The 17,281-nt window shown below is 35.5% G+C and overlaps 1 protein-coding gene across 3 annotated transcripts in view; it reads left to right on the top strand.

Moving 5' to 3' along the window:
* Nucleotides 1-17,281, top strand: part of SHPRH (SNF2 histone linker PHD RING helicase) — an 80,303-nt gene that overhangs the window by 51,708 nt on the left and 11,314 nt on the right. For all 3 annotated transcript variants that reach the window (XR_003003599.1, XM_024747916.1, XM_024747917.1), the window contains 4 exons: nt 1,416-1,559; nt 2,674-2,775; nt 5,776-5,847; nt 7,344-7,532. Coding sequence is in view for 2 of the 3 variants with exons in the window: in XM_024747916.1 (XP_024603684.1) it covers nt 1,416-1,559; nt 2,674-2,775; nt 5,776-5,847; nt 7,344-7,532 (507 nt within the window). In the remaining variant the exon portion in view is untranslated. The remainder of the gene's footprint in view (nt 1-1,415; nt 1,560-2,673; nt 2,776-5,775; nt 5,848-7,343; nt 7,533-17,281) is intronic.

Below are 17,281 nucleotides of genomic sequence, written 5' to 3'. Positions count from 1 at the left end.
TTTTTTGCGGTACGTGGGCCTCACTGCTGTGGCCTCTCCGGTTGCGGAGCACAGGCTCCGGACACACAGGCTCAGCGGCCATGGCTCACGGGCCCAGCCACCCCGCGGCATGTGGGATCTTCCCGAACCGGGGCACGAACCCGTGTCCCCTGCATCGGCAGGCGGACTCTCAACCACTGCGCCACCAGGGAAGCCCTATATGTGGATTTTTTTAATCCCTTGTCCTACTTTGCAAGTGAGATGGGTGAGGAAATAAAAGAAGTGGGTTTTTTATTTATGATGTTATATTCCATTTGATATCTTTTATTTTTTTAATCTAAAGTTTTGCCTTCTAAAGCAGGATAAAAATTTCTCTCAAGAAAGAGAAGCTGTGCTTTCTATAATATCAATTCATACATTTGATAGACTGAAGAATGATACTTCTATAGCATCAAAATCATTGGTTCATAATAGTTTTTTTCTTTTCACATTACTATTCTAAAAGCAAAAGCCCATTAACACAGTTAATTACAGCGAGTCATGGAAGCAACAATACTATATACAGTGTTCATTTGCCCCTGCGTTCCTCCTTTGAGCTCAGTTTAGCCACATGGTCTGTGTCAGAGGAGTGCTTATCATGCAGTTCACCCAGATCTTTGTTCATTTGTTCTCCATAACATTGCAGACTAAACCCTTTAACAACAGTGTAAATGAATGAGCTCCTGCTACGCACATCAATCAGGATCTAACTCAAAGCATAATGTTAGTTAGTGAAGAAAGCAGATCAAAAAGTTTTATACTGATTGATAGCATTTTTATAAATTTCAGAAACATATAAAACCGGATTATTAAGGATGTATGGATTAGTATAACTCCAGCAAAAAGTACAGAATAGTAAGTCCAATTCAGAATAGTGGTTACCCCATTGTTGGGGGTTGAAGGAAGAATGTGTGAGGCAAGAGAGTGATGCAGTTGAGAAGGAACACAGGCTTCCTAAGGAACTGGCATTATTCTCTTTCCTAATTCGGATGATGTGGACTCAGTTGTATACTTTAGTATTCTCATTATCATATATACATATTATTTTGAGAATGTGAAATATTTTATAATAAAAAGTATTTCTTTAAAAAATAAAGCAGAGATTCCACCAGTCTAGTATTGATCTGTAAAGATCTTTGGTCCTACCAAGAAATCTCGGGGTATGCTGTTCCTGAGATTCTGAAGAGGCAATACACTATAGTGTCCTGTGGAGATTATTCAGACCCACTTCCTCATCCTAAAAATGGCCCAAGAATTGCTTGTACCTTAGACCCGTAATGAAAACACTGTGTATGATTTAAGACCTCACTGAAGACTCTTGACCAAGGGACATCTTGATGGTTTTAACCAGTTTTAATTATGTGCTTTACCACTGTCTGTCTTTTCTGTTCCTTCAGTTGCTTCATGAATATTGGATGGCTCTGAGGAATCGTGTGTCTGCTGTTGATGAGCTTGCAATGGCTACAGAACGACTAAGAGTACGTGATCCTAGGGAGCCAAAGCCCAGTCCACCAGTTCCTCATATCATTGAACCACATGAGGTAATTTGCAAATGAATCACAGAAAAGAACACAGAAAATAGATGTCACAAAAATCCAAGATCCATAGAAGGGATAGAGTCAGGGCAGTGATATCTTCAATAAGTAAGTGTTTCATATCTGCTCTTCGTTTGAGCCATATGAAGTTGTTTGTTTTTGTAGTAGGTCAGAGATGAGCAATTTCATGTCTAATACATGCTTAGCATTCACTGTTTGGGTGCATTTGCACGTTTGTTTGTTTCTCTCCATGTTGCATATTCATCTATTCTTGAGCACCTTTTGCGTGCCAAAACCTAAAGATATTCTTGGTCAGTTTTTAGACGTATGTCCTATTACTTCAGCTTTTTCAGAACTAAAACAATCTTCCATAAGAACAACCAAGAACTGATTTTGCACTATTTTCCTTTGCTAACAATGAACAGATACTGACAACTTATCGTCTGTTAAATTCCTCTTTGTATCTCAGAATTAAAAAAATAACTCCACCAACCTTTTTTCTTCATATTAAAAATATTATTTTCTTTAGAATTTGTTTTTATTCCTTTAATCTTTTAAATCTTTAAGACTGTAACTTAGAAAAATTTAGAAATATTCATTATATACTATTTCACTTCATTTTTAAAATAGAATTCTCAATAAGTTTTAAGTGAAAACAAATTCCTCTTTTTTTTTTTTCTGTTACCATATTCTACTGGCGGGGGGCGGGGGACACAGAAAGGAGGAGCAGAGAGATTCTTCCCTGGATTTCTTAAAGTCACTTCATTTGTATGGCCAAAGTAGCATACCATTTTATTTTTCTTTATCCCATAAATGTTTTACTGAAAAATCATACACAAATAGCCTTTGGTTGATTTTTAACCTACTTCAGGTATATAGGGAAGCTTTTTATTTAAAAGAATTCTGCCTTGAATTTTGTCTTCTATACAGTAAAATATATATATTTTTTGAAATATGTTAATATTATCTAGTATCTCTTTTGCAAATTTGAGTTTTCACATGTAAATATGTTTTCATAAAATAGGACACTTTTTAAGAAAGAATTAAAATAGAAGAATTGTGCATGTTTAATATAATGTTACCATCTTAGAATAAAGAAGTTGTTTTGTTTTGTTTTTAGGTGGAACAAAATCGTATAAAACTACTAAATGATAAAGCTGTTGCTACATCACAGCTTCAGAAAAAACTTGGGCAGCTTCTTTACCTAACTAACTTGGAGAAGGTATTGTTTTTAAAAGATGCTACTTTTTCCCATACTGTATTATCAATAAACCACTTTATTGACTCCTTTCATTTAATCTGTTAGTCCCCTAATTAATGGTATAGGTGTTTTTTTAATCATTCTTTTATTTGTTTGTGTTAGTTATGTGAGTCAGAACACTAGCTATGTCTGCAATAGCTACACAGATCACAAAAGAAGATGATATCTATAGAAAATATGTTATACAGATAATGTAAAGGGTATGCAGTATATAGTATAGCACAATGTAAACAGACTGTAGTTGGAAGCCTTGAATAGTGAAAGTATTACAACATAACACTCAGCAAAGATCCAATAACATGCAATAGCATGCATCCAATAACACATATACAGATTTTTTAAATTTGTTTTTTGAAACTGTGTAGTGTGTTTGGAAAGCTGCTAAATAAGAGGACGTGGTAACGAATTATTTAATGTAATTCTCAACATATTTTCGTAGTAGTAAGCAAAGTACTGTATTAGACATTGATGAATATAATTCCATTTTCTGGCAAGAATAAATGGGAGTGGCAGAGTAACTTATCAGAACAACATATAATAGTAGATTTTTGGATAGGGCAAATGAAGGAAAGCAGTAGACTACAATTGGTCCTGAAAACTAGTACAAAATACATTTAAGTGAATCATTAAATCTCAGCAATGACAAAATGAAAAAGTTGGACGTTCTTTATAGGTAAAATAGCATAGTAGTTAAGAAGGTAGACTTTTGGACCTAGATAGTGCAAATTTGAATCATGATGCCACTATTTTCTAGATATAGGACTTTATTCAAGTTATTTACTTCTCTTTGTCCAATCTGTAAAATGAAAAAAGTAACACTATCTTGTAGGGCTCTCTTGAGGATCAAATGAATTAATATATGTAAGTGCTAAAGTGTTTACTGGTTTATTAAGCACTTTCTAGGTATTCACTATTAATATTATTATATTATTACTATTATTATAATGATGACTACTATTTTGGCAGGGGAAAAAAGAGAAGAACTTTAAGTCAATCAAAATGCTAGCTATAGAAAAATAACATTCGGAAAAAAATTCTTGATATTTCTGGACATGAGTTTTTAAAATACAAGATTTCTGTACTTTAAATGTGAGAGTCAAAATTAAGAGATAGTTGATGATTCTTTTAGTTATGGAACATAAGTTGATCTCCTCTGTATGTTGAATTATTTTTTTAAAAATTAAAATTCCAGGGCTTCCCTGGTGGCGCAGTGGTTGGGAGTCCGCCTGCCGATGCAGGGGACACGGGTTTGTGCCCCGGTCTGGGAGGATCCCACATGCCGCGGAGCGGCTGGGCCCGTGAGCCACGGCTGCTGAGCCTGTGCTCCGCAACAGGAGAGGCCGCAACAGTGAGAGGCCCACGTACCACAAAAAAAAAAAAAATTAAAATTCCAAGGATATAATCTATGTAGGAAAACCCATTTGGCAAAAAATATAAGAAAATAATATTTACTCTATAAATGAAGGAAAATAAGCAATCTGCAAACTACTAAGCATAGGACAAATCCAGCCCATCACCTGTTTTTGTAACTAAAGTTTTATTGGAATACAGCTATACTCATTCGTTAAGTATTGTCTACAGCTGCTTTTGTGCTATAATAGCGGAGTTGAGGAGTTGCAGTAGAGATCGTATGGCCCACAAAGCCTAAAATATTTACAATCATGCCCTTTATGGAAAACATGCTAATTCTTACATTAAGTAAATTAGAAAAGAAGAGGTATTGTAAATTCTGGTAGATTGTTTACAAAATGCTATAGTAATACCTTCTCTTGCGTGCTTGCTCTTGGTTAATGCCTTCCTACACTGACTCTAGGCTTAGGCAGATGACTTGTTTTTGGCCTTGTGTCACAGAGATTTGAAAAGTCCACGCACTTTGGAATTCTCCCAATTGTGTCATGTTTTGGAACTCTGAGACTATGTGAAGAAGCCCAGGTTACCTTTCTTGAGGAGGAAAAACCTCAGCTTAGCCCTCTCCCCAGACCAGCTAGCCTACCAACTGCTAGATATGAGTGTGGGCCGTCCTGGACCGTCCAGCCCAAGCCAAATCAGTGCATCCCAAAGTAACCCAGGTGACCTGTAGCATCAGGAGAAATTCATGTTTTTTTAGCCACTAAGGTTTTAGGTGGTTTGCTGTGTTACCTGAAACAAATCAATAATTAACAGAGGAAAAGAATAATTCAGTCCAACTTTTTTTAAATGCTGCGTACTTACATTGTAGTTAATGGAATTGTTTTAACCATTAGAACTTCTGAATCCATGCACAATTTAGCTTTTTTTTTTCTGCTTATAAGAGTCAAAGGATAATCAAGAACAATTTAGTAATCTATGAGTCTAATTTACTTTCCTTTGTTTTCCTCAGTTTTAAAACCTGTTCATTTGATGACTTTTTTGGAAATCTTTCAGTTTTTAAAGAGACTTTGAAAAGCTATTATACTTCAACATAATTTCCAGGCATAGTTAGGTCTCAAATCAGTAATATTTCTGGTTTCTAATTATTTGCTTTGCCTTGGTGAGATTAGAAATAGGATACGGAGAAGAAATCAGTATTAATAAGGGTTATGTGAATAAATGCTGCCTCTTCCCAATGTCTGATCCCATGCCAAGTGGACATGCAGAATATTCTATTTCTTTATTAAAAAAATATATCTAACATGAAAGTAAAATTTGAGAATTTAGGTAAATTATATCATATTTTGCTTTTTATTTTGCCTTCTATCATAATCACAAATACAGTAATATAACTTTAACAAACTGTTAAAAATTGAGTCCATTTTTTTCTTCACACCTTAAATAAATGTTATTTGTAAATCCCAGGAATGATAGTATTAATATATGAATTATTAGGTCATCTCAATTATTAGATTATTTTAATTGCCAACATTTACTTTTATAAATGAGTTGTAAAACATGTAACAGCTTTTAAAATATAACTAATATATGTTTTAATTCTTTTTTGGATAGTCTCAGGACAAAACATCAGGAGGTATTAATCCAGAACCTTGTCCAATCTGTGCTCGGCAACTGGGAAAACAGGTGAAATTATAATAAATATTACATACATTTGTAAAATACTTTACAGTCTTCAAAGGCTTTTACATACAACTCGCCCCACCCTCAAACTTTGCATGCAAGGCAAATAGTACCTCTGTCTGAAAGGTAGGGCCAAAGGTTAACTGACAGGCTTAGTGCCAAATATGTTTGAGCAATGTTTTCCCTTAAGTGATAGGTGAAAACATATTTCTAGAATAGCCCCATCTTTTTCATTAAAGGTGAATAATTTTAAGTATTATTTCCAGTCACTTGAGTCTGTCAGTTTACCGTGGTTATTTGGTACTTGTACAGAAATATAATACGGCATACACAGATTTACTTAAGTTATGACAAAGGTATAGTAATGTAGTTCTTAATTAACATTATTACTGTCTAATAGTACCAGGATTTAAAGGCAAATAACAGCAGTCCTGAGGGAATTCATATGTGATTTTTAGAAGACTATTATATCAATTAAGTATATTTCTTTGTGAATATTAGTATACAGAGGTCTATAAACTTAATGGAACTGTATTAGTTTTCCTCAAAGAGATTCTTATTTTTACTTTATGAAATGTGATTTATGATAATGTAAGTTCCTACTTTGTATGATAAATAAATGTATGTAATATCGGTATATTCACTGCTTTTCAAATTTTGAAAGATAAGTCTATTACTATTAAATGAGTAAAAGTGTCCTTGGCACTTTTTTCTATGGAGCTGAGAGTAGAAGCCTAAATATATGAGTTCCATATTCTGACCAGCAATAATCAGAAAGAACATATCTTTTGGTTTCCACGATTCATAGAGAAGATAAGATTTTAAAGGATATTTTATTGATAATAAATCTTAAAAGGACAGATTGGTAGTGGAGGAGAAGAATAGTAATTACAGATACTGGCAATTTCTGTTAAAAATCAGTGATAAAGACATTTTGATAAAAATTACTATAAAAATGGAAAGGATCATGGTGTAAGTAGTTTCTTCTTTGCTTTTAGTTTTGATGAGATTCACGCAACTAGATTGTCTCAGAAATTTTATTATCTTTAACATTTCCATCTCATTTTCTATATAATAAATGCTTTAACATGTGAAAATGTAAATCTGCTTATTACTAAGTTGTGTAGAATATACTGAATATGACATTATGTCCAAATTAATGTTGTAGTCAGTCTATTCTGTGAGAGTGCTAAAGAGTAATTTGCATTTTTCCTAAATGCTGAAATGAGAACACGAGCATCTTACAAAATAATGATGACTGACTATTATCCTCCTATTAGGGTGAACAGAACTAAAGACTATGAAAGCTTAGTCTAGTTGGACTAAAAAATAGTTAGTTTAAAAGTATAACTTAGTTTTTATGACTTAAAGGATATTTATATTATGAAACAGTTAGGAAATGAAATTATGACTCTCTTCTCCTTTTAATATGTTTATAGATTGGAAGGCATCTTTGATAGCATCTCACTGAGGCATATTCTATGTGTTTTCTTTTTTAGTGGGCAGTACTGACCTGTGGGCACTGTTTCTGTAATGAATGCATTTCAATTATTATCGAACAGTACAGCGTGGGGTCTCACAGGAGCTCCATTAAGTGTGCCATCTGCCGCCAGACCACATCTCATAAAGAAATCTCGTATGTCTTCACCTCAGAGAAAGCCAGCCAGGAAGACGATATCCCTGTGAAGGTAAAGTCAGTTAAGAACGTGTAGACGCATAGTCAGAGCAAGATAATAGGAATCAGTATCTGGCCGTGAGAGCATCAAAATCAGAACAAGCCTGGCCCAGTGACTATGGAGCAACCACTGTTGTCTGTCTGTAGATACACTGCCTGAAATCCTCAGCTTTACCATCTACTTGTTCCTCGTGGGAGGAACACAAGAAAGCTTTTTCAGACATAGTTAGTAATAGTTATGCCCATCGTGGCAAAAAAAGTAACATCTTAGAATTCCAGTCCCTTACTACTTTTGCAGTGTTTCTGTCCATTACAAATTGATAGAGCTCTGGTTAAATTCAAGGTTTCTTTTTCTTCATTCTTCCATTCAGCCCCAGGTATCAGGAAAAAAAGATGTGCCCCACCAAATTGAAGGATAAAATTAATTGATTATTGAAGTTAGTGAAGACTGTCACAAGGAGGAGGTAGTGCACTTTTAGACGGCGTGGGTTGGTATTTCAGAGTATAGCCAAAGCTTCGCTTTGTTTTCTTAATTTTTTTCCCATGCTTCCTTCAGAACTTTAAGAAATAAGACTATAATTTAAAATCCAAATAGGATCTGTAACTGGACTTTCTGCCTAAGGGGTATTTATTTAATGAGAAGCCTTTACTAGACTTTTTTGTTCTTTGTTTTACTTAAGCATGCTTTTTTTTTCTCTCTAACCAAACTTAGACCATGGACAACTCAATGTATGAGTATAGTAGGGAATATAGGCCAGAAGGAGTGGTTGGGAGAATGGGGCAGCTGGCTCATAAGCAAGAGGTAGTAGAATATTTTTCATTCATTTCTTCTCCTTCTGGGTCCCTGATGCTCTCTGCTTACTTATTTTTCAGGGTTGTATTTTGTGAGTAGAATTAACCACAAGTTGAAGCTGCCAGGAGTTAGGCAGTTGTTAGGATGCCCTCTCCCGAGAACACTGGAGTTCCATTAAGGAATATCTAATTGCTATTTATTCCCAGTGTCATTTGAGTAAAACCTGAAAATATCAGTCACAGTGCTCTCAAGTGTGTTGAGGTAAACAGAATCCCAAAGTTGGGATGAACTTTCATTCATTCATTCTTCCCGTACATGTTTACTGGACACATACTGTATGCCAGGCAGTGTGCTGGGCTTCACAGATGCAACACACACTCATGAATAAAACAGGTATGATTGCTGCCCTCATGGATTTTACATTTTGGCAGTCGGGGGAAGGAGTTTGAGTTGAGGCAGAAAGCACAGACATTAAGCAAATAATTGACGTGATAAGCACTACAAAAGAAAATCAAACCTGGCTTCTCTGAGGGAATGGCAGTTAAGTAGATGTCTAAAGGATGAATGGATCAGCCAGCCTGAGAGAGGGTAAAAGTGATCTTGTTGGGAGGAGGCTGCAAGACAGAAAAAACAAACAACCAAAAATCCCAGTATGTGAATAGGTCTGAGACAAGAAGAAACTCAAATGGAACTGAGTAGCTGCGGTGTAGAAAACACAAAGGAGAATGGAATGAAATGAGTCGAATCCAAAGAGGGGCCAGATACTGAAGAGCCATCTGAGCATCTTCTTTTCATGTAAAGAAAGCTATTAACATGTTATATGTTATAAGCAGAGAAGTATCATGATCAGACTTGGATTTTTAAAAGATTCCTCTTGCTACAGTATGGAAATTGATTAGCAGGAATAGAAAAGACTAGAGTAGAAAAAAATTTGGAGAGACCAATTTAGGAGGCTACAACAGTAGTGATGGTGGCTTTGATTAGGTTGGTGGCAGTGGAGATGCAAAGAAGTACATATATTCAGGAGATGTTTGGAGTAGAGTTGATGAATGAGATACAGTATCGGAGGGGTTGATGATGAAGAGGGAGATTTCGTAGGTGACCCCTGGTTTCTGATGTGAAAAATCAAGTGACTAAAAGTACAGTTAACTATATAAGGTACTTGGAAGAAGGGTACATTTAGATATACTATATTTGAAGTGCCGAAGACATCCACATAGAACTTTCCAGCAAAGTGTTAATATATGGAGCTGGAGAGAGAAAATTCAGAGACATTGGCATAAGTGATCTTGGAAGCCATGAAAGTGTATGAGCTGGCCTAAGGAAAGAAACATAAAAGTTAGCTTCAGATCAGGTCCTGCAGCACTCCATAGCTTTTTTTAAAAATGGAGTAAAGGGAGAGGAGCTGAAAAAGGAGACCAAGAAAGAGCAACTAGAGGCATAGGCAGTCCTGGAGAACATGCTGCCAACAGAGGCAATGGAAACTCGGCTTCAAGGAGGAGGCGGTTATCAGCTGTTTCCCTTGTTGCTGAAGGTGGCTCAGCTACAAGATGGACTAATTTGGCTACTGAAGGTCATTGGAAAGGAGCCCTTTCAGTGGAAACGTATTAGCAAAAAGCAGATCGGGAGGGAATGAGAAGTGAACAGGAAATGAATAGGTCAAAAGAGAAAAATGCCCAACTACTTCATAAATTTAGCTGTGAAGTAGAAAAGTGAGTGTTGTAACCAGAAGGGGATATGAAGTGCAGGAAGGCTTTGTGTTTTTTTGTTTTATTCTGTTTAATATAAAAGATTCTTGAGCATGTTTAATCTTCAATAAAGAAGAGTAGATTGAAGATATAGGAGAGAAAAGGGATAATGCGTAATACAAGATTCTTGAAAAGACAGGGAGAGTGTTGATATGTAGAGAGAAAGCAGAGATCTCATTGAAATCGAATAACTAACAAGTGTAGGTTGGGCTGTTGCACAACCAAGCTATAAGGGTCCTTATCAGAGAATAGGAGATCTTTTATTATTATTATTATTGAAATATAGTTGATTTACGATGTTTTGTTGGTTTCAGGAGTACAGCACAGTTAATCAGTTATACATATATCCACTTTTTTTTTTTTTTAGATTCTTTTCCCATATAGGTCATTACAGAGAATTGAGTAGAGTTCCCTGTGCTATAGATTAGGTCCTTATTAGTTATCTATTTTATATATAGTAGTGTGTATATGTCAGTCCCAATCTCCCAATTTATCCCTCCCCTCCCTTCCCACCCCCGGTAACCATAAGTTTGTTTGCTACATTCGTGATTCTGTTTCTGTTTTGTAAGTAAGTTCATTTGTACCATTTTTTAGATTCCACATATAAGCGATATCATATGATATTTGTATTAGTTCTTTCCAGAGGGACAGGTTTTCGGTACTCCAGATGTGACTGTAGAAGTGGGTGACTCAAGTGAGGTGGAGGAGTAAAGGTGGTAGAAGCTGAACCAATGAGATCTGAATGTTGAATATGTGGTCCACGTGGACGGTATATAATGTCCAGAGTTAGTATACTTTAACCTATTCACCACACAAAGAACTGCTTTCCTTTTCAGTCCCCCCTCCCCTTTTCCTCCTACTCTAATAGTTTATTTCTCCTTTTCCTTCCCATAAAAAGTCTTTTTTTAGCCTTTTCTTCTTCCCTTTTATCTTTTCATCTGGCCTCAAGCATCCCAAGGGCCACAGATAGCATTCACGGCCTAAGCAGGGCTGCTGACCCTTAGGTGAAGGCTTTCATCACAGTATGGGGAACGAGCATAAGAAAGAACTGCTGTGTCAGGCTTCATGCAGTAAGGTTTAGGAAGTGATTGCTCTGGCTACCAGTAAACAGCACAGCCTCTGTGAAACTGAGTCGTTGAGCCCATCAAACCCAAACACCTGTTCATTTTATGGCAGCTTTCCTAGACATCCAGGAGAGAGATCAGGACAGTTACATTTGCTGTCCTGTTGGAACAGGGATATCTGTACAAATACTGTTTATTATGTTCTGACTTCTTCCTGTCTTTCATGGGTATTGATAAACACATGAATTAATTGAAGGATCTTGTAAAAAAATTAAAAGAATACAGAATTCACTAAAGTTAATTTCTCTTTTTGATGCATAAATATTTACATTTCCTTTTCATTAAATACATGACTGAATATTGTACTTACTATGCAAGCAAGTTTTATCACTTTTCCACATTCTCACATTGCTTCTTGCTACATTAACTTTTGTTTTCTGTCACCATTTCTGTCTGCTACTTCTGCCTTCTGCTGCCTGTCACATTTCTGCCACCTTCTCCTTAATGCATGTGCTTATCGTTTTCTCAGACTCTCACTGTACTCTGACCATCTGAAACGACCCCACTAAATGGTCACATCATCTGTCCTGGAGTTGAGGGATATAAAGATGACTCTATATGAATAATGAAGGCATTATTTTGAACTTTTATAAATATTAGTTCATACTATTCCTAAACTTAGGGGTTCTTTTTTATTGTTGGTTATCCAATCCCTGATTTTTATTAAACACTCCTGAGAATTAATTTTTCATTTCATTAAAGTTTTTATCTGAAATGTTTATTTTACTCTAAGCATTCATGTCAAGGCTCTCGGACATAGCAAACAGTGTAATATCATACATGGTGCTTAATCATATAGCTGATCTCTGACAAAAGATATTTGGAGAACATAAAAATAGAATGAAATAATATAAGACATTTTTTTCTACTGGTATTTCACAATGTAAGGAATCCTATTGACTGACCATATAAATAAAATGAGTAAAATGTTCATTAGTGAATTAGTGGATGCATTTAAGTTAAAGACTCTATCTACCCTAACAGCAGTGTGACAGTATTCCTGAATGACCCTTGGAACCTACTGGGCATTTCACAAAGTAAACAAAATTCCCCCTGCAAGTTCTGACAGCTGCCAGGCATTTTAGAGGGTGAAGTAGGCCTCCTGGCAGAACATATGCCCCACGTGGCCTGTTCCCCGTGTCCTCAGTTTGGCTAGGTTTCATACAAAGCATTTTTGTCAGTGGAAACCGTGACCCCATAATGGACACGATTCTTATGTCATAAGTTTCTATCCAGGAGAAAATACATGGATATAGCCATAGCAAAGCCTTCCCACCTGTCCCACACACACTACAGTGCTTCATCTTCTCACACTTTTGAGTGTCTAATAATCAAGTGGTCTGCTTTTTAAAATAAAGAATTTTTTCAGGCTCCATTCCCATAAATTTTAACTTGTTAGATCTCGGATCTGGTCCAGGAAACTACATTTTTAACAAGCAAATCTATTGCTAGTAGAGATGTTTTATACAGCCTTTTTGTAGAGGAAAAAAATACTGTATTTCTACATTAAAACTCTCAGAGAAACCTAGTAATACCATGGGTCATATTCTACTATGTGTAGAATCCTCTTGTTTCCTTTCTGTTTTTCTCTTTTCTTTTTCTTTTTTTTTTTTTTTCTTTTTGACTTTTTGTTCAGTTGATTCAAAGGTGACTTGTGAAGTCTGTCTTGTACTTTCTAAATACAAATAAAATATCTGGGTGGAATAAAACTATAAAATTATGACTGAGTTTAAAATTGACATAAAGTAATTTGGTAAATATGCTTATCTAAATATTTTCATATGAGATATGTGATATTATAATACTAACTGGTAAATTAATATTATGTATAATATATTAATGTATAGTGTAATATTAATACATGAATATTAACTGGTAAATTTATAACACAGTTAAGTGTTTTTGTTAGAAAATGTCATGAATAAATATAATTTATTATATTATAAATGGTTGGATGGATGGATGGATGGACAAGTAAACCACTGATTAGCATTTACATATAATATCCCCAAAAACCTTTGGCTCCAAGTAAAATTTTTAACTTTTTTGCAGTTGCTAACTTTATCTCTTTGAAATAATCATTCAAAGTATTTTAAACAACAGGATGATATTTTTGTGGCTAAGTGCACTTGTAAAATTTCCCACATAGGCTGCTTGGATGGAGTTTCCATTGAACTTTATTCAAGTAACATGTGAAGAACCCAACCCAGGCATATGCTTGAAAAGTATTCCTACTTTGTGAGATCAATCATACAAGCTGTGTAACTGCACTAAATTGTATCTGTCACTATCAACGTGGATTTTTAGCATGGTGAACAGGTGCAGACAGAAACAAAACAATGCTAACTGATCTTACTCAGCAGGAACTACTATGGACAGCACAGGCAAACTGAAAGAGTTAGCTCTGCTTCAAAAGGAAAAGTCCAGAATAAAAGTAATGAAAGTCAGAAAGTACTAAGACAGGAAATGACTTCTTCTATACTAAACAATAGGAAACAGATCAAGTTACATATCAGCAAGGAAACCTAAAGAAAAATCTATGATCATACAAGTGATTAGAGATCATAGTTCTTTTGCGGGGGGGGGGGGAGCGGAGCTAAATTGTGTAAATTTGTCTTTTTTAAAGTGATGTTCTACAGTTAAATGAATCTTCAAAAAAATCTCTAATCTCAGGATCTTTGATTCTTGTAGTAGGTTTAAAAGATTGCAAAAAACCAATACAAGTAATAACTGGAAGATTTAAATGTTATCCCTGCTCTGTTTCAGATGTGATTGTCCCATTTCTGACAAGGCTGAAACTTCTTATCCAGGGCAGCTAGCACAGGTTAGGCATCCATTTGACCCTAGAGCAGTGAGAGGTACTGCAGGTACAATAGCATGCTGCACTAGGGTAATGGCATAATTCAGAACACCAGTTCACTTGTGATAAACACAGTCCCAATTGTATCACTAATGTAGTAAGCTTAAAAGGTCCCAGAATTACAAGCCTCCCACCCATTCCCCTAAAACCTTTATTCATCTGTAAGAAATCAGGGTAAACAAAAAGTGTAATATTATTTTTTAGTAGAAGTAATTTGCACAAAAGCATAAACATAAATTCAGAATAAAACAAACGGCATACAGTGAAAAGTAATGTTCTCCATTCTTCCTTCTTTGCCTATTTCTATTGCCAGTTTCTATTTTTAGTTACGACTTTCAGTAATATACATAAATTTTGTTTCTTGAAGTACTAGCTGTAGACAGTATCTGCTAATAGTCCTCACGTCAAAATAGGAGGAAATTCGTGCATCTCTTCTTCCTTCATTCTTTCTTTTCCCTTCCACATTCTAATTTTTGTTATAGTATCATTTTTATATTATAATGTTTATACTGTCATGTTTTGTTATCTAATTGTAGATGTGACTTCCATATCTAAAAAAAAATCAGTAAATGGTGTGTACAATATTATAATATAAATACTTTTCATTAGAGAACCAAGCAGAGTGATTGAAGTCATGCAGAAAGGAATGTAATCCTAATCCTCTCATTTAAACTTCGCTTTTCAAGGAAGAATCTTCTGAGTACCCCAGTGTAGCAGAAGTTCTCATTTTTTTAGCTAGCTTCCTTCATTTCTGTGTCAGCCTTATCTGGCACCATTATTCATGTAATCCTCATTCTACAGTTCTTTTTTTGCTGTGATCTACTGCATCAAGAAATTTTAACATGATAAGCGTGTGAACGGAAAATCAGAGTTTTTACACTTCTGAAAATGACTTCATTCTGCCTTCACTTTAGAGTCATAAGTGACTGGCAACCCCCATACTGTAAGACATTATTTGACATGTTTTATATTAGTGTGTATGTATGGAATATGTATGGAATATATATAATATATAAACATATGTACTAATATATCATATTAATATATTATAAAGATACATTAAAGATAATATATAAATATATAGTATCTATAAAATCCCTAAAGATTTAGTCTGCCTGTTGACATAAAGTAACCTATAAACATGAATATTCTCTCTGATGTTTGATGAAAAATAAGACTCAGTACATTCATCGTCTCCATTGTGTTGACTTTTTTCTGATGTTCTTCAGAACACAGTGGCCACTTTAGCCCTTAATTCTGCCATTGGAGCTGAGCATGACCATGAGAATCCATATATATTACAAAGAAAAAGGAATGGGAGAGCAATGTGGACAGATTAGACAAACAGAAAATAAAAGGGGCCAAAGGAAGAAGGACTAGACTGGTGAAGAAGCGATATAATGGGTAACAAACCGTTGGTTCAGAGTCATGGATTGCCAAGCCCTGCTTCAGAGTTCCCAGTTTTCAACAATAACTTTCCAGTCATAGAGAGCACTATTTTTCTTTTATTTATATACATCAAGTAGAAGTAGTGCTTTGCTGCTACAGTTGGGAGGTGTCATAACTGTTCTCCTTCCTTTCCTTCCTTCCCTAAATAAGGAGTCTCAACAGATAGAAAATAGATGTGAAGGGAATAGGGTAAAGCCAGCTACAGTATGTCTTCTATGCTATACTCATGGATTTTTCCTATTGTTCCCTCCTCTTTCCCCAATAACAAGACTTCAGAGAAAAAAGCAGTACCTCACTCTAAGATGCATTGGTAAAATATTTAGACCTATTTTGGAGGAGAGGGGTTGATCAAAGTCTAAATCAAATACTACTTGATTGCTTCATTGGAATTCTTCATCTCCTGAGTAGAAATAGAAACAAAATAGAAATAGAAATAGAAAATAGAAATAGAAACAAAACTGAATTTTCCATCCTTTTAACACATTTAACAGCTTTTAACTCAAAGTTTAGGTTCTCAGATTTTAACAAGAGCCTGGAAATGTGTAGCTGCTTATTCCAATCAAGTTTAACTCTATGATAAAAATAAGTTAGTTGTACCTACTTAGCGCAGATAAGAGGCTACGAGACATTTCTGATTTCTAGTTATGCTATTAGACAACCTCTAGGCCAGATTTCATGAGAAATTCTTTGTTGGCCTTTATTGCTAATGGATCTCTACTGATTTTTCATTGCCTTGACTGCCTGAATGGTCTGGAGCTTTTAACTTTGTACTTAATTTTCCAGAAAGGGAAAGACCTATATGTGTAGCTTTGAGATCTAGTTTGGGTTTGTTCATTAAATTACAAGCAAGGGAGCAAAGGTCTTCATAAAGAACACTTTGTAAGATTCTTTTGTTGTAAAGAAGGAAAATTCCATCCTTTTCCTTCAGTGTTAAGTGTTATAATGCTCTTGGCTACTTACCTCATGAGAGGAAGACCAGGAGAGGCACTAACTTGATATGAGTGGTAGCACATTATATGTCTCCTTTCATAGTTCCCTAGTTGGCCTTAGAGAGAGCTAGTGCCTCAGAGAGAACAGCCACAAAGATACAGTCAGGGACGGGCAGAGGACAGATGATGGGTCTTCATTCCAAAGCTGGGCCTTGGTCTTTGATGTTTCAGAAACATGAAGAAAAACCAAGCATTAATCATAGAGTAGGGTTGGTAGATATACATGTGGAAAAACTGAAGAGACTACCAAGAAAGGATAGAAATGAGGAAAGGGACAGGAACTTCAGAAGAGGGCAGAGCTGCTTATAATTAAATCCAACTCTGTCAGCCTAATATATTATGAAATGATCTAGCAGTTTTGGGGGATTTCTCTTCCATGCACCCCCCCTCCCTAATTCCAGCCTAACTTTGCATCTGTGTGTTTGCTGATAGAGCTAAAACATAAACTGGGTTGGATTAAGGCTCCCAGTGTACCTGTCTTGAGAATATTCGTACTCTGTTAACACCTTGCACAGGGATGGATTGATATCTCTGTTTTCCTCATCCATATCTCTTTTGCTTTTTCTGTGATCCTCTCCTATATAGATATAACCCATCTCCTTCCTGTTTTAATCTTTTTAACAAAGTGAATATTTCTTTTCTGTAGCAGTGACCACATTGAGTAGTCATCTCAGAAACTGACAGATCTGAGCCAAATTTCATTTATGTATTTGAGATAGAAGGAAACATTAAAAGGAACAGTAGAATGTGCATAATGCTTATTCAGATGGTATAATAAAGCATTCACTGAAGTCGCTTC

This window comes from Neophocaena asiaeorientalis, unplaced genomic scaffold (genome assembly GCF_003031525.2).
Source record: "Neophocaena asiaeorientalis asiaeorientalis breed wild unplaced genomic scaffold, Neophocaena_asiaeorientalis_V1.1 scaffold123, whole genome shotgun sequence".
NCBI lineage: Eukaryota > Metazoa > Chordata > Mammalia > Artiodactyla > Phocoenidae > Neophocaena > Neophocaena asiaeorientalis.
This window is presented reverse-complemented; position numbering and strand designations above follow the sequence as displayed.